Source organism: Oreochromis niloticus, linkage group LG3, assembly GCF_001858045.2.
Source record: "Oreochromis niloticus isolate F11D_XX linkage group LG3, O_niloticus_UMD_NMBU, whole genome shotgun sequence".
Taxonomy (NCBI): Eukaryota; Metazoa; Chordata; class Actinopteri; order Cichliformes; family Cichlidae; genus Oreochromis; species Oreochromis niloticus.
Genome location: NC_031967.2, coordinates 43,510,291 through 43,528,928, shown reverse-complemented (window position 1 = coordinate 43,528,928; position 18,638 = coordinate 43,510,291). Strand labels below are relative to the sequence as shown.

At 39.7% G+C, this 18,638-nt stretch overlaps 1 protein-coding gene across 1 annotated transcript; it reads right to left on the bottom strand.

Annotated features, from left to right (window-relative positions):
* Positions 1–11,330: 11,330 nt before the first annotated feature.
* Positions 11,331–18,185, bottom strand: LOC102076198 (butyrophilin subfamily 2 member A2). The gene is made up of 6 exons (XM_019363419.2): positions 18,066–18,185; positions 17,060–17,159; positions 15,740–16,081; positions 14,435–14,716; positions 14,267–14,357; positions 11,331–12,563 (listed from the first exon to the last, which is right to left on the bottom strand). The coding sequence occupies exons 2-6, from the start codon at positions 17,148–17,150 to the stop codon at positions 12,512–12,514; spliced, it is 858 nt and encodes a 285-aa protein (XP_019218964.1). The 5' UTR covers positions 17,151–17,159; positions 18,066–18,185; the 3' UTR covers positions 11,331–12,511.
* Between the last annotated feature and the right edge of the window lie 453 nt (positions 18,186–18,638).

Below are 18,638 nucleotides of genomic sequence, written 5' to 3'. Positions count from 1 at the left end.
GTTTGTTTGTTTGTTTGTTTGTTTGTTTGTTTGTTTGATTTGGATACAGATTGTAAGCTTGCTGTCTGATCCATACTCCGGAACAGTAGGAGGCGGTAATGCTCCTTTACGTTGGTTGCCAACCGCCGTTAACCACGAAGAAGAAGAAGAAGAAGAAGTGCTCGGTGTTGCGTCGTACCATCAGATTATGCCTGTGTGTTTTTGTGTTCAGTATTTTCATGTCAGTACCATTGCTCAGTTTTTGTCTTCTGCCAGCAAATAAAGCTGAGGTTTTTGAGTTTCAAGTTAGTGTCTGAGTCCTGCATTTGGATCCACCTCTTCATCCGCCTGCACACAGAGCCCTGACATGAAGAGAGATTGCGAGGTCAAAAAACCATGTGGCTCCACTCTCCTCTCGCCCAACTTCCTGTTTTTCCTGCACTATCAAAATAAAAGCATACATTTCAAATTAAACTGCATCTACATTACCGGCTCCTAATTGTTATCAGTGTCTTTGAAACAATTACTCCAAAATCTTTAACTTAAATGAAAAGGTCTATGGCTATATTACTTAATTGAACTTCAACTATCTTAAAGAAATCTTCTTTCACTTTCCTCCACTCAGAGGAAACTAGTTCTTGACTTTCGAAGAGTGCATCAATTATCTTCGGCTTCTTGCAAAAGGCACAGCTTTGTAACTGGTCGACAAAGCTCATTGGTCTTGGTCTTTATTTTCACCTGATGCACCAGACCTTTCTGGTCTGGAAAGATCTCTACAATTCTTCCTAGTGGCCATGATTTTCTGGGTGCTGTGTCATATACGATCAGCACAACATCACCAACATGGAAATTTCTCTTAGGTGTAGTCCATCGTTGACGCTCTTGGAGTGTATGAGGTATTCCTTGCACCAGCGTTTCCGAAAAATGTCTGCAAGACATTGGGTCTCCACCTGCGATTTACATATTGGGCATCCTTGCTGAAGATTCCTGGGGGTAATTCTGGCTTAACCTTCAGCAACAGGAGATGGTTGGGTGTTAAAGCCTCCAGGTCATTAGGATCTGAAGATTCCTTTGTAATAGGCCTGCTGTTTATAATAGCCTCAGCTTCACACAGCAAGGTGTGGAGACCTTCTTCATCCAACAGTTCTTTTACTGTGACGTTCAAAATTTTTCTCGCTGAGCGGATGAGTCTCTCCCAGCTTCCTCCATGGTGAGATCCCGCTGGTGGATTGAAATGCCATTGGATCCCCCTTTGCTGCAATGATTTTACGATCATACTGGAGTTCCATTCTTTAATTGCTTTCTTTAACTCACTGTTAGCTGATCGGAAGTTGGTTCCATTATCCGAGTACATCTCTTTAACTTGTCCTCTTCTAGCAAGGAATCTTCTGATGGCGTTGAGACACGCATCAGTGTCAAGTGAAGATGCAACCTCCAGATGTACAGCTCATGTGGTAAGACATGTGAAAATGACACCATATCTCTTTACTTGACTTCTTCCCCTTTTTACCAGGAATGGACCAAAGTAGTCAATACCTACTTTGGTGAACGGAGGGTCATCAGGCAGGATCCTGCATTTTGGTAAATCTGCCATTATTTGTTTGCCAGTACTTCCGTGTAGCCTTTTACAGGTGACACATTTTGACAAGAACCTTCTAATGGCTTGTTGGGATTTAGAGATTCTTTTATTGCTGCCATATAATCTGCCTTATGATAAATGCATTAATAACATGTTCTACAGTATTATTTTATCAGTAATATTGTTTACAGGGTTCATATTGCATTGAATATGTTTGTCATCACATTCATTCTATTCACAGGTTGAGTTCATTCTATACACATTGCATAACTGTGCTTGTTTAGAGTTGATGTTCTATCCAAGAGGGTTTTAAGCTTCACTGGTGAGAGTGTCCAGGTGATACATGTTGAGGGAAGATGAGAACATAGCAGGTTAATTGCATGCATGCTTACAATACACATAAATCTAGTAGCAGGCCTGAGCGAAGGCCCAAGTGTCTTCTGCTTCTTATTTGAGACCTGCGCCAATTCAGTCTACTTAGTGATTGAGGACGAGGGTCCATTATTAGCCCTTAGAGGCCCTGAAGCTTGAAGTTATTACCTTAAAAGGAAGGTGTTATCAAAAAGAGAAGTTATATGTTTGTTTATAGTTATTAGAGATGTACAAAATGTACCCTTGTCTGTAAACAATGACTGGACATAATGTATTTTTGACCTGTATTGACGTGTATGTGGGGGTGTGATCCTCTATGCTATAAAACCAGAACCCAGTGTATTTTTGTCAGAGCAAATAAGCCATATGCTGACGGTTGTTCTCCGTTGTCAATAAACTCATCGTTTGATTGTACTTTTCTGGGCCTCCGTCGTTTGTTGTCTGGTCTACAGTTGATCGATCTCGCTTCAGGCTCCATTTGCTCCAGGGATCCAGAATTTTTGACGCAGATGAGCCAACATGTGATTCCGTCCGGCGTGAGCTGTAACATCATGAATATGTCTTAACACAAGCTGTGTGACATGTGACTCCTTTGGCAAGATGACTTGCTGCTTAGCATCATCTGGCATCGCTGCTCAACTCAACCTTCCTCCAACTCTTATGACTCCATCTTGCAGTACTGGAGTCAACTTGTAGAGAGAGCTACTTTTCTTCACCCTTTGATGTTCTTTCAGCATTGCCAAGTCCTGTTCAAAATTTTGCTTCTGACAGTACTTCACAATTTCCATTACTGCTTCAGCCAAATCATCACAGGTTAGATTTTTTCCCTTGAAGGTTTTCTTGAATTGGCTCATCCTGATTTCCTCACTCATTGTGGTTGCTTCTTTTCTCTTTGCTATTAATTCCTTAAGCAAACTCTTCAGTTTCATGAACCAGGCTACAGCACGCTTTATCTTTGTCCAGGATGAGTAGTGATTCATCAGCTGGTCTACTGAGCATTTGAGCCCTTGCATCTGAATGATATGTGTCTGAGCTTCTCTTTCGACCTCTAAGTCATCAAAATCCAGCATTCTGGGATCTGGATTCTTGGGCCACTGATCTTCTGAGCAGAATAGGAAACTTGGTCCCGAAAGCCAATTGCCACATTTTAAGAATGCTGCAACAGTCTGTCCTCTAGAGACATGATCTGCTGGATTCAAAGTGGTATTGACATATCTCCACTGCCGAATGTGAGAATGGCTCAAGATTACTGAGATCCTATTAGAAACAAAGGTCTTGAATCTTGTGCCTTCACTATTCAAGTACTTTAGCACAGCCGTGCTATCTGTCCAAAAAACAGATTCATGCAGTTCTACTTCTAGTTCCTTCTTCAGAAGTTTATCCATCTTCACTGCAACTGTTGCGGCAATCAATTCCATTCGTGGGATGGTTGGACACTTCAAAGGTGCAACCCTTGCCTTTGCCATTACCAAGGTGGACTGAGTCTCGCCACTTGCATTGTGCAGCAACAGGTAGCTTGCTGTTCCATAAGCATCTTCGCTTGCGTCAGCAAAATGATGCAGCTGTGCAAAGACTGGTACACCAAAATGCTTTGACTTGATGCTCCTGTCAACTCCAAAGTCGTCAAGCCTTTGCAAATCTGCAACCCACTTATTCCAGCTCTTAATTACATCCTCTGGTAGGGGTTCATCCCAGCCGTATTTCCTCCGACATAAATCATGCAAGATTTTTTTTGCACACAGAATCACCGGAGCAACAAATCCCAGTGGATCAAAGATGGAGCTGAGAAGGGAAAGCAGTCCTCTTCTAGTGTTCGGTCTGTCTTTAAGGTTGATCTTGAACTTGAACTGATCCGATTCAGCACACCACTGGATTCCCAATGCTCTTTCCATCGGCAAATTACTCTCATCCAGATTCAGAACTTTAAATCCTTGTGCTCTTTCTTCATCAGGAATTGAGTTGAGCAACTTTCTGCTGTTGCTTGACCATTTTGTTAGTCGAAATCCGCCTTTTGCCAACATGTTCCTCAAGTCAGAACACAAGTTGATTGCTGCATCTTCCTCTGCAATTGACTTAAGACAGTCGTCCACATAAAATTTTTTCTTGACTGTCCTTGCAGCTTCTTGACCAAATTCCCTTTCGAAATCAGTAGCGCATTTCTGAAGTGCAAAAGATGCAACACTTGGTGAAGAGGTGGCACCAAAGATGTGGACCAACATTTTGTGTTCTACAAGCTTCTCCTTGTAATTCCCATCAGGCCACCAAAGAAACCTGAGGAGATCCGTATCTTCTTTGCTGACTCTGTCCTGGTGGAACATGGCCTCCACGTCAGCCATTACTGCCACAGTCTCCTGTTGAAACCTCAGGAGGACTCCCACCAGTGAGCTTGTCAAATCCGGTCCCTGCAAGAGATGCTGGTTCAGCGATGTTCCTTGAAAGCTTGCCCCGCAGTCGAAGACAACACGTAACTTTTGCTTGACTGGATGTCTGACTCCATGATGAGGCAAATACCATGTTCATCCCTCCAGTGACTTACATTCAGCATTGTTCAGTTTGATCGCATAACCCCTTTTTAGGATATCATCCATATATGCAACATATTCCTCGTAAAACTTGACATCTCTGGTGAATCTTTTCTGTAAGTTCAGCGCATGTTGCACTGCAACTTCTCTGTTGTTTGGCAAGCACAGCGCCTTGTCTCTCACTGGAAGACACATAGTATAATGGCCATCCTCCAGTTTTGCAGACTGAGACACCATGTTCAGAAACTGACGATCTTCCTTGGACATTTCAAGATTTTCGTCTTGTCCCCCATCAGGAAAGTCCTGCTTAAACTGTAGCTGCCAGAGCTCTTCCAACCTGGCTACTGATATCCTATTCACAGTCACTTGTGCCAATCTGTTTCTCCCACTCATGTCGCCTCCACTCCTAAGTGGTCCATTTACTGTCCAACCTAATATTGTTCTCACTGCGTAGGGTCCATTGTCCACGCTGTTTACCACCTTAAGCGGTTCCATGGCTTTGGGAACATTCACTCCTATGAGTAATCCAACATCCGCTTGGATAGTGGGAAGTTTCACTTCCGTCAGGTGAGACCACCTGTCAACATCCTCCTGGCATGGGATATTGTTTTTACTTACAGGAATGTGGTTTTGTGCATACACCTCTGAAAGTTTAATAAACTGGCTACCATCCAAACTACTGACTTCCAGTCCAGTCACAATGCAGGTGTTCACAACAGATTCATTTCCCATCATTTGGAGTGAGATTTTTGTAGTTCGTCCGTTCAGGTTCAGTTGTTTTATCAGTGACTCTGTCACAAAGGTGGCTGAGCTGCCTTGATCTAAGAATGCATATGTTGTTACTGCCTTGGTTCCTTTCTGGGCCTTAACATGTACTGGAACGATTGGAAGAATACAATCTTCCTTACCGGCCCCAGTCATGCTGAAAGTTGCTGTTGTTTGTACAAAAGCACTTGATACAAACTGTTGAGCAGTCTCCCTTGATGTTTCTTCTTGTGAGTCCCTATTGGTGATGTGCAGCAGAGTAGGATGCAGTCGAGAGCATTCTTGACAATGGAGCTTGTCTTTGCAGCTGCTACTCATGTGACCATGTTTCAAACAGGCGAAACACAGTCCTATGCTTCTCAAAAACTCAATCTTGTCCTTATGAGGCTTGTCCTTGAGCTTTCTGCAGATTTGGAGGTTGTGTTGCTCTCCCTTGCAATAAACACAAGGTTTGCTGCTTGAATCCACACAGACTGTCGTCTGTGTTTTTGATGCCACTTGTTTGGCACTTTCTGTCTTGTTTTCCATTTGAGGGTCAGTGATGGCTGTTGTAAACACTTTCTTTGGTTTGAATGTCTCTGGGTATTGTGGCTTTGCTCTTTGTCTGAATGAGTCCTTCACACCTGTTGTAGTTTCCCTTATATTTCCATAAAGTGGGTGTAGCACGTACCTAACTTGCTGATTGATAAAGTTGACAAAATCCTTGAACTTAACTCTTTTCTTTGTTTTGTCTTGCAGGTCACGAGCATACTTTCGCCACGATTCTTTAAGTTTGTAAGGAAGCTTGTTAGCTAATGCCCTTAGGTTAGACGCATTATCCAATCCATATTTCTAGTCTTGCAGTCTTCCACAGCCTTCTCAGTCATTTTTACAATCCGTTTTCCACTGTTTTGTTCGTCCATGGCAGCAAAATTCCAAACTCAATCAATACACATGCACCTCAGCAAATTGAAAAAAGGCAAGGCAATTTAAAACTTACGGTTTTCCATCTTCAGTTTTTCCTCAGTTCGGTATTTCCTTCTTTCTTTATAGTTAGGCGTTTTCAAACTCCATTAAACCTAATGTAGGTTTCCTATGAATGGAGCCTTAGCTTGACGGTCCGCTTAGTCCCTCTTTCCATATCCAAAAAAAAAAAAAAACCAACAGTCCTTGATAGTTTCTCAATATTTACTTCAAAAGTCCAAACAGGTACACAGCAACAGAATTCCAAATTATGAAAACTTATAAAGCTAAATTCAAAATGGATGAAGAGAGATTGTGAGGTCAAAAAACCATGTGGCTCCACTCTCCTCTCGCCCAACTTCATGTTTTTCCTGCACTATCAAAATAAAAGCATACATTTTAAATTAAACTGCATGTAGGCTCCTACACTTAGAAAACACCAACCCAAAGGAAATCACTGGTTATCATTCTGATACTCTGCTTCCCTCTAGTGTCCTCGCTTGTCACACATACATTGCAGCGCAATGTAACAGACACTGTTAATTCAGAATACAAAACAGTTAGACTCTTTGAAATTCTTTTATTTATTTACTTACTTATTTGATGTTTATCATACATATTTTATTGCGTAACTGTGGAAGCTCTTATACTCTGATCAGTGACTCATTCAAAGATTCAGCTGATGCTCTGCTACATATCTGCCCATAAACAGGATGCCAGTGGACAACATTTATAATAATTCCTTGATGACTGATTTATTAAAACAGGAAACTAAAATCATATCATCATTTACAAATGATATGCTGGCATGGCATTTATACTGGTACACACAAGGGCAGGAGGGGCGAACGATCAATGGAGGGTATCATTTACATTTATGTGTTAAAAAGAGACAAAAGATGGCATCAAGGGTCTAAAGACAACAGTGGGTTGACAAAATCAAAGACAGAGTTGATAAGGTCTCCAGCAGGTAGCCAACTGCCTTCTGGTTACAGGTGTTAGAGTTACTCGGGAACAACATGTTACACAATATGTTTGCCAAAAAAACAGAAGTGCTCTCAGACCATGAGAAACAAAATTTGCTGGTCTGAAGAAACAAAGATTGTTGCCCTGAATGCAAAGCAATATGTCTAGAAGAGACGAGGCACTTACTGTGCATCAGCTGGCCAACACCATCACTACAGTGAAGCATAGAGGTGGTAGTATAATGCAGTAGGGAAGTTTCTCAGCAGCAGGAACTGAAACAGGAACTGCTCCAAATAATTATTTCTCAGCAGATGATCAGTTAGCTGTTTTTCAACTACGCTGTCAAGAAATTTTGAAATAAAAGAAAGGTGTGAGACTGATATATAATTAAGACAAATGGGTCACATAATCGTGTTTAAGATTGAAGCATTAATTAATGATAGGACTTCTTTGAGTAATCTAGTAGGAATGGGCTCTAACAGTTGAGAGGAAAAAACATAATGAAGTTAACTTGGCAAGATCAATCAGAAAGCTTTAAAAGCTCCTGTACATAATGACATGTCTGTGGGACAGCTATGAATAAACAACAGATACAGTATGCTACACACCCTCTGGAAAATTTAATCAATATTTGCAAAGTAAAAGAAAAGGAAAGTTTGTCTTGTTTGCTTGTTTTGTTTTAATTTTTTTTCATAATTGGTCAATCTGTAACATTTTTTTAAAAAAAAGCAATAATCTATAGGTACTTTGAACTCTCTTTACAAAATCCAAACCAAATGTTTAAAGCTGACAAGATTTCTTTAACAAAAATCTTTTGCAGTTTGGTGGGTAAATATTTTCTGGGTGTTGGTGCATTCTTTCATATGGATCAGCAGACCCCGTCACTTGACAAATACTAATAAATAAACCAGTGAATTGTGTGTAGTCTTTGTATTTGTCAAGAATTTGTTTTTAGGTAGGGTGGCAAAGGGCACTAACCTGCCAAACATAGTTTACTTATCACAGATACCTTAACGTAAGCAATCATCATGTAACACCAAATACCTGCAGGCATTGCACATATGTCTCTTTGTAGGAGCACCTACAAACATTCTGTGTTGTTCTAGCAGAATAACTCAGTGAGAGATGTTCATTTTTGTATAAATGTGCACTGCTACCAGAATAGTATACATTCTGACATGGTCAGCATGTATTGGTGCATTTCATTGTCCTTCTCCAAGGAGTTTGTGAAATTAAAAGTTTAAGCATTTAAAGAACGTGATAACATGTGAGTCAGTGTTTAAATATTGAACTCTGTTTAGGTGAAAGCACACCATAAATCACCCTAGAGCAATTTGGATTAAGTTAGTTATATTAAGATAAGATAAGATAAGATAACCTTTATTAGTCCCACACGTGGGAAATTTGTTTTGTCACAGCAGGAAGTGGACAGTGCAAAAGTTATGAAGCAAAAATTAGAATAAAATAAAATAAGAATAAATACGGTACACAACTGTACAGAATAGAATAAAATAAAATACTATATACAGTAGAATAAAATAGAATAAAATATACAATGAGATAAAAATAGAGTACAAATGCTATATACAATTGAGTAAAAATACAACAATGCCAGAAAAGATTATTGCACATTAGTGTTATTGCACATTTGTGGATGTGTGTGTTTGATCAGTTAAAGTCTTTGTTGTGGAGTCTGACAGCAGTGGGGAGGAAAGACCTGCGAAATCTCTTCGTCCCACACCGTGGGTGCCGCAGCCTGCCACTGAAGGAGCTGCTCAGTGCTGTCACAGTCTCATGCATGGGGTGGGAGATGTTGTCCAACAGGGATGACAGCTTAGCCACCATTCTCCTGTCACTCACCACCTCCACTGGGTCCAGAGGGCATCCTAGAACAGAGCTGGCCCTGCGGATCAGCCTGTTCAGTCTCTTCCTGTCCCCGGCGGAGATGTTGCCGCCCCAGCAGACCACACCGTAAAAGATGGCTGAGGCCACCACAGAGTCATAGAAGGTCTTCAGGAGTGGGCCCTCCACTCCAAACGACCTGAGTCTCCGCAGCAGGTACAGCCTGCTCTGCCCTTTCCTGTAGAGGGCGTCTGAGTTATGAGTCCAGTCCAGTTTGTTGTTCAGATGAACACCAAGGTACCTGTAGCTGTCCACAGCCTCGATGTCCATACCTTGGATGTTCAGTGGTTGCAGTGGAGGACGCTTGTGCCTGCGGAAGTCTACCACCAGCTCCTTGGTTTTACTGGCATTGATCTGGAGGTAGTTCAGCTGGCACCAGTCCACAAAGTCTTGAGTCAGTCCTCTGTACTCCTTGTCGTCCCCATCAGTGATGAGGCCGACTATTGCAGAGTCATCAGAGAACTTCTGCAGGAAGCACTGGGTGGAGTTGTGGGAGAAGTCTGCAGTGTAGATGGTGAAGAGGAACGGAGCCAGAACCGTTCCCTGTGGGGCCCCCGTACTGCAGATGACCCTGTCCGACACACAGCCTCATTAATTGAGACCTCATTAATTTGATAAATACATAGACAACACTTCCCTCTGAGCAACACTTTGTGACAGTGTGAGGAAAAAGCAGGTTGCTCAGGAAATACAACTGATTTACCTATATTACTAAAATAAAGAGTTACAGTTATTATATCATGCAGTGATACAAGTGAAGCATGTTACATCCTGGCCTGAGGAAAGATGAAAAATATTACGTTATTAAAAATAATACAAATCCGACTTGACTCTTTCCAACTCCCTAAACAGATGAATGTTATAGCCAAATCTAGAGTCCAAAACAGAATCGTTAGTTAAAATCAGGGTCATGAGAAAAAAAAATAAAGAAACAAAGAAATAGGCCACTTACCTAGCTTGCTAAATTAAAAAGAAAAAGGCTTCCCACCCTTTAGATACCATAAAGCTATTTATGTTTTGTAAAAGTTGCTAATCTGCCTGTTCTAGGCACAAATACAATTGTTAGCACAGCACTACACTTTGCTTTAAAGTATAGTCTGTTTGATAGTCTCTAGAGCTGTGACCTAAAGTTTACATAATGTAACTCACAAAACAGGATGAACGGCTCCACTCTCTACTACAGAGGAATGAAAATAATAATAATAATCATAATAATAATAATGATACTAATAACACCCCTCCAACAGCCCTCCCTTGCCTCTGGTCCTCTTGGACTCTCATCCTTTGGCCATGGCTGCCCCATCTGGTGCCTCCCTTGTCCTTTTCTGATTGAGATGGGCGTGCAGATGTCAAAGAGATGTGTGGTCTCAGGTTTTCTGTACTTTTAGGGGCTGGGGCCTAGTTTTTTTTTTTTCTTTTCTTCCTGTCGTTGCTTAGACATTGTCATACTTTATACCCCATAAAATTTAATAACGGAAACAACAAATAGAAATGAATAAATAAACAGATAAAAGAAACAAAAGAGGAGCTTATAGGGATTCATAGAGCTGATCAGAATTCTGATTGCAAAAACTGCCAGACAGGACATGAATTTAAAAAAAAGAAAAGAAAGATGGCATTAATTAAGCAGGGATTAGCATGCTGTAGAACAAACTGCATTCATTCCAAGAAGAACGGAAATTGTAATAACGACACAACAACAAACATGTTGCAACTCGTCTCAGTATAAAATGTTTCACTTGAAGCTGAACTGCTAATTGCACCACTAAGTAGCACAGCTGTAACATAGCTGGAGCTGCTCGAGTTACAAGATACATGCACAGTATATGAATAGGCTTATACTGAAGAAAAAATGACACAAACAATGTATTATGTACAAAGACTGTATTAAAAAGTATTCTTTTTCAGTAGAAATACATTAATTTTATATTAAAGGAGAGAGACAGAGGTACATACAGTTAAACAAGGAAGACTATCACAACAATTAAGATTGATGTGTGTCTTTAACATAACGAGTACTTATAGCTATGACATACCAAGAGGAAATGATGATCACAGTCTTTATACATATAAATGACACTGTTACAATGTGCATAGGTCACCATAGGGCAGTGCAAAAAGAACCTTAATAAATAAAAATGTTAACTTATTATTAAACTACAGATTATATACTGCCATGCTTGACCATTTCTAGCATTTAAAGTCATTACAAAAACTCTTTCCAATAAAAGACCTCCTTTATGAATTGTGCCTCACAGAAATTTAGCATTGTAGCTATCACAGATTATTAGATTCAGTGCAAATTTAACAGCTGATGAATGTGACAGTCATCAACTCTAGGTTAGAAATAAGAAGCCATTCTTTGGTTGCCTAGAGGAAGTTAAAATAGTTTGGGTCTTTTGAGGTTTCTACAGGGATTTTGTTTACTTTCTGTATTATGGTTGAGGAAACAGTCCAATCCTGAGACTCACTGCTCACAATAAACCATTATAAACGAAAATAGACTAGTCTAGGATTGTCAGTCTCTGACTTCAGATAAGACCCAAAGTAGCGTCTTCCTGAAATGGTGCATCTACAACCAGAGAAGTACTACTCCTTTGTTTTCACAGTTACAATATTGCACTGAAATGAATCATATTCTGCTCGTTTCCAATACAATATTTTTTATTCTTGGACTCCTAAGCAGCTCTGCATGGTTCACAGTTCAAAATAATTCTTTTTAATCCTGAGTTTGACACTTCAGTTTGTCTGACTTTTCTTAGCACCTCTCCCTATAACCCAACTTTTGTCTGATCGGTTTCCCTCATAAACTTAAGATTTGAGTGGTGAGGGGATCTTTTGTGCTCACGGTCAGAACTGCATGGAAATATTGAGGATATCCACTCTCTATAACGGAATAAAAGTGAGTGTCTAGAGCAGAATGAAGCTTTCGGTTCACAGAGATTACATGACCTCGTTATGTGAAACTTTCCCATGTACAATAGTGAACATTCACAACTACAATTTATGCAGTTTAGGATGGGTAAAGATTTCTTTCATAGGTACTCCCTGGAAGTCAAAGAGCCTTTTTCATCATTGGTACATTTAAGGTTGTGAAACAGTCATGGACGACACTACAGATGATGGAGGTCCTCTAACACAGTAAGAAATGTAACAACCAATTTGTACAGATGAACTGAGGGCTCGTTTCAGTTATCGCCATTTAGAAATCCAGACTCCAGGTCCAGACTGAGAGACTAAAGCCACGCTGAAGACTGTTTAAGCACAGGTGATTTGCTCAGGAATATTGACAATAACAGTCATTGTATTCACATAAGCTCTTTCTCAAAGCTTGTCTTCCTGTCATTAAAATGTGTACATTCTTCAGCTGCTCTCCTGCTTCCTCCAGACATGTCAGAAGCTCCACTTCCTGATCTTACATGATCTGAAGTTCTTGCCCCTTTGGAGTTGTGTGGTTTTCTATCAAAGCTGTTCCTTGTGGTAATTACACATCTGGATTCTTGATCATCGCCTCTTTTTCAGCATGTTCAGGAATCCTAGTGAAATAAAATGTTAACTTGTCATTTTGTCTTCTTTGTGATCACATAAAACAATGTATACAATTCACAGAGGACAGGATTCAGTGTTCTTGTGTTTCTTTAATGGTTAATTCATGTTAGAAAGCCCACTGTTTACACGTTATTTGCTTGGTTGAAGTGTTGTGGTTTGTTTATAGATAGTGTTTGCACTAACATGGACTCGAATCAACCAGCGCCACCTCTGGCCAAGTGCCGCAGCCTACAGCCAGATCAACTTGTGACACACATCTGCACCACGTTTGAATTCGTTTCATGCACAACACATTTGTACCTTTCAATTGTGTCTGTTTGTGCGTCATGCAAATAAACCTTTGAAATGAATGAAATGACACTAATATTTCACTAGGGTTGTAACATCACATGTCGTTAGCGTAGTCTGCCTGTGTCTTTTCTCTGCGAACAAACATTTTAGAGTTGGTTGTTATATACAGTCTGTATAAGAGTGGTCAATCTAATAAACATTTGTAAGGAGATGGCAGTTACTGTGAATGTACAGCAGGTGATTAGTAATAAACAGTCAGACAATGACCCTGACAATCTCATTCAATCTTGCAGATTTAATGCACCTTCTGCGGAAAGTGGTACCACACAGTGTGTGTGGACTTCCCCTGTGCAGAAGGCGACTACAAATGTTGTGGGTGCTAAATAAACAGAAAAAATTGATGCCTGTTGTCTTTGCTTACTGATTGTTTTTAGTGTTGACAATCCACATTGCTGGGATTGCATCTTTCAACATGTTTGTGGGTAGATTTGGATGTACCAGTGGTAAGTGCAGCCACTCAGCCTCTACTCAATGTGATCATAGCAGCAGGTGCAGATGTGTCACAAGTTAATCTAGTAGTAGGCTATGGTATTTGGCCACAGGTGGCAGCAGTGGACTGACCTCCATTTGAGACTGCTCCAGCTGCTATGTGATAGTGGATCTGCTACAAATTGAAGATCATATGCATGTTTTGGAAATTAACCCTTGTATTATGTTGAAAAACAAAAAAATGACTCGAGTCCATGTTAGTGCACAGAAAGTAAACTGCACGCTTTAGTTGTGAAGCAAAAATGCTGAAACCGGAGAAATAAAACGTGCGAGGGGGACGATAACGGCGACAAGAGTCTCCCGATCGTTTACTCTTGCTGTCCTGTGAACAACATTGGCGTGGTGTTAATTGTTTGCTGTTTTCGCGATCGCGTTGCGCATGAGGATATCACCAGGTAAACTAAATTTTGTTGTTCAACGGCATCAAGACTGACGGAGTGTGTTTGAGATAACCTCACAAGTGTCACAGATGACACATTTGGCGGTTTTTTTGCTGGTTTGTCGGTAGCAGCTCCTGAAACGCAAGACTGCCACACATCTGTTCGACCAACGCCATGTCTAAACGCCAGTTGATCTAAACGCCAGTTGATCTGGAACACCGGTCTAAATCAGTTAAACTCCTGGAGACAACATTCTCTCCATTTTAATTCAGTTTACCCCCTTTTTTAAGTTTTTTTTTCCCAAAGTTGGAATTGGTTTTATTTTGATTCTTCATAAATGAAAAAAAGGTTTAGGGTCATGGCACATTGTTGACATGCTTGCCATGTTCTCAGTAGAGACAATTTCATGTTCTTGTAATAACAAAAACTCTATTTTAAAATGAAACTTAAAAAAAGAGAGACATGTTTACCTCAGTCGCCATCTGTGAATGGTCAACAGAACAGACACCAACACAGCGAGTAAGCCCGGAACCAAGACCAATTTCAAATACCAGGACGGGACTGGAAGATATCATGTGACATTATTAACCACAGTAGTTTCACTTACAGCATATGAAGCATTTCATAATAAAATCTACCTGGAACATGTTTGTGTGTCTCTCTGCTCTGGTTGGTGTTCCTCTGTTGGACTCTGCAGGTGATGTTGTTGCTGTGTCTCTTCTCCACAGTCACTCTGCTGCTGACAGTATAGAGGTCATCAGGACCTCTGAGGGTCTCTGTAGGTCCAGCAGAGAGGAGGTTTCCCTCACCGTCCAACCACAGCAGCTCAGGCTCTGGATACCAGCCTGCAGACTCACACTGTAACACCACCCTGCTGCTGGTTTTGCTTATTACAGTGACTGTAGGAAAGGACACAGCACCTAAAAAAAGAAAAGAAAACCAAAACCAGGAGAGATACTTTAAATTCACAGTGCCAACATTGTGGTTATTAGTTGATTATTTTTGTAAAAGGTATCAGTGTGACCTGGAGCTTAGTATAGACTAGAAATTTAGAAAAGTGAACTAGATAAGCAGAAGAAAATGAATGGAAAATAACCAAAGAGACATATATACACTTAATTTAATTATATAAGTTAGTTATTATGAAAGCAAATTACTATCATAGTGTTGCATTTTGAAGCAAATATTATTGCATTTTGACATGGTACACCCTGGATAGTTTGCCAATCTGCTGAAAGGTTAACACATAAAGTCAAAGCATTCACGCCTACAGACAATTTTGAATTGCCAGTTAACCTGACCCCACTAACTGCATGTCTTTGGACTGTGAGAGGAGGTGGGAGTACTGGGAGAGAACCCACACAGTTGTGGGAAAAACATGTAAACGCCACACTGAAAACACCAGTCAAACCCATCAGAGCTAATACCCAAAACACTACTGTGAGGTATCACTGCAACAGCATGCTGACCATAAATGTATTCATTCATTGACTTATTAAGGGGCAATAAATAAATTAACCTCTTAAGCAACACAGAAAGCACAGAAAAAAAAGACTTATTTTAATTTTTGCTTTTTTGACAAAACTTATGGTTTGGGTTTGAGATATGGTTGAGGTCATCACTGCTGGAGAATTAGACCTCTCGAAGTTAATGACATATCCTGAGTCATATCATACTTATTAACAAGAGGATCCCAAGCTTTATTCCCTCAAGGCTGAAAAATCCTTCTACTCCATGCAGGGATCCAGTCCCATGACACTAAAGGATAACTTGATCTGAAGTAGTTTGTAATGTTTCCATGAGAACAAAAAGCCAGTGTCGCCATTCTTTTCTTTCAGTTACATAAGATTTTTCGACTCAAATTGAGCACTCAAAGTACTTTAAAAACACATTAATACATAAAGAAAGGACATAAAAAAATAATATAATGTGTATTTACTTACCAACAATGAGCTTAATGAAGGCCTCTTGACCCACTTGTGGAACAAGGCATCTGTATATTCCCTCATCAGAGATGGTCACATTTGAGATTTTCAGTGAAATGTCTCCATGTTCCAGTTTTTCCTTAACCACTGATGTCCTTCCTCTGTATGACGGCTGTTTGTTCACTACATGTTCTTTTTGGTCTGCCCACTCGTAAACAAACCCGGGCGTCAGGTCAGGTCTCGCCCACTCCAGCCTCATCCCATTAGCATCCATTTCTGGTTTAATGTGGCACGGCAAAACAACCTCTTCCCCAGCTGTGGCCATGACTGCCCGCAATGGAACGACAATGAGAGGCTGCCCTGAGGAGGAAATGGAAACAACGGAGTAAAGCGAGCATTCCTGACAGTGTAAGTCACAGTTACTGTCAAACCTCTTACAGTTTACAAACAAGTTGAAGTTTATATAAAATTAGACCAAACTGGAAATACTACTACTACTACTACTAATAATAATAATCTAACCTATTGTGTGTGTTTTTTTTTACTTTTACTGCTGTTAAACTTTTCAGGTACATTTTGTTGTTTGTTTTTGTTTTTTGTGCACTTTATGTTCAACTTTATTGTTGTGCCTGAAATGAACAAATTAAAAAAAAACAAAAAAAAAAACAAACAAAAAAAAAACTTGTACTTTCTTACATGACCCAAATATGTCCCACGTGTGGGACTAATAAAGGTTTATCTTATCTTAACTTACCAAGATGTTGAGCTCAGAGAAGAAAATGAAACAATGTACAAACTGTACTGTAAACTGAAGTCAAACCACATGACAGTTGTTTACATCCATACCACTTAAGGCATCTGACCCCAGGATCCTGGTATTAGGTTATATAGAGAAGCTGCCAAGGGACTGAAACTTATATTCCATTTATAATAAAAAAAACTACAATATAATATAATATAACATAACATATGACAACAATCATGACCTGTTCAGGCAACCAAAACCAAAAATGTGACCTTTACTTCTGTTTTTTGGTTTAAGGAGGAGAAACACAAAAGGTTGCATAACAAAACATATAGTGCAATTATGCAGTAATAATGTCTAATAATCCAATGGCGACATCAAATGAGCGTTCAGTAGAAAAGATTATTCAAAACACACAAGACTACACAAAGAAATGCTTGATAGGGGTTGTATTGTGAAATGCTTTGTGGGTTGGTTCTTTGATTCTGGAGGAGGAAGTTACTGATCTCATAAAACCGCAAATGTTTTGCATGTAGTTAAGAGGCAGCGTGTGCAAGTGCAAAGACACCATGTTGATAAAACTATGAACTCACCTCTGTGTATCAGGAGAAGGCAGAAAATCATGTGCTGTAAAATCATGGCTCTGTAGCCTCTCAAGGATAACTTGTATCTCCACAGATGCATCTTGGAAATCTTAAAGAAAAAGAAAAGTTGTAAAAGGAACGAGATTAAAGACAATCAAAATAAATCATGCTAATTATGCGATTTCGCTCCAAGAGAAAAAGCATTTTCTGTTTGTTTTGTCCTCTTTTCTTCATCCTTGTCTGTTTTTTTCTCCTTGTTCTTGTCGTGTTTAATTCATTTTTTATATTTGCTTTTAAAACAGTGAACTCCCCCTTACAGATCTTCTCATATAACCCGATTGTTAAAGTTTCTGCATTGGCTTCCAGCTTAGTTTTGTCGCTGTATGAGCTTCTTTGTTTTGCTTTTGTGTTAAAATTAAATGCCATTAAGTATCAAAGTTAAATCAAAATTTAGAATCACAAGAGAGACGCAACTGTGATTTTATTATGTCATATAATGCGAAAAAAAGCTATTCTATTCCATACTATTGTTTTAATCTCAAAGCCAGAAAACGACAAAAACATAGAAACGACGCTGGACGGTTTTAAAATCCCCTGAAGTGCTGCGGTTTTGACGCTTCCCTTCCGTCAGCTGAGAAAAGTCTTTAACATTTAAATCGACTGTCACTTGGATGAGTAACGAAATGTTTCTCCCACTGAAAACGCTACGTCAGGATGAACAGAATCAACCTTTTGGGATTTGCGACTACGTAACGCTGCTGTTGTTTCCTTGTTTACTTACATTCATCTTTTATAAGGCATTGATGCCCCTTTTGTTGTTGGACCCTGTCTGAAAGTTACGAATGCCTCCACCGCTTTCACTTTCACTGTATTGTTGTTTGTTTTGTCTTTGTATTATTTGTTATTTATATCATTGCACATAAACGTGAAAACCTTTACACCGACACTGTAAGCTGTTTTACTTCTATAACAGTTCTGATGAGAATAATCAAAAGTATTTAGGAGGAAGACTTACCTCAAAGACGAACAGAAGTCTACGACTTGCTGCGCAAGAGCTCTGTTGTTTGTTTACACTGTCACGTGCGATCAACCGCGTGAGCTTAAACGAGAAAATCGTGAGGACGATAATATAGCTCAGGGTTTTTAAGCTAAACGTTGTTTTTTTGTTATTATAAAAACTGAATCATTGCAGATGCCATGTATATGTAAATATATAGCAACAGATATATAAAACCTCGTGTCTCAGCGTTACCGTGCACTTTCACTGACGTCACTTAATTTGATATGGCATTTCTGGTGTCACTTTTCTCTATAACGCTCTCTCTCTCTCTCTCTCTCTCTCTCTCACACACACACACACACACACACACACACACACACTGTGGTCTTTGATTTTATCATTTTCATATTTTGACATATTTGTTTGAAGGCTGTAAAAGAAATCGATTTAATAACGTTCTTTTTAAATATATTTTATTTGGGGTAAATAAACACGTTTTTGTACATAAACGTGAAAGTGGACTCCTACAGTCTCTCTCTATAAGAACAGAACCACCCTACAAAAGCTCGTTATCTGTGCAAAATTGCA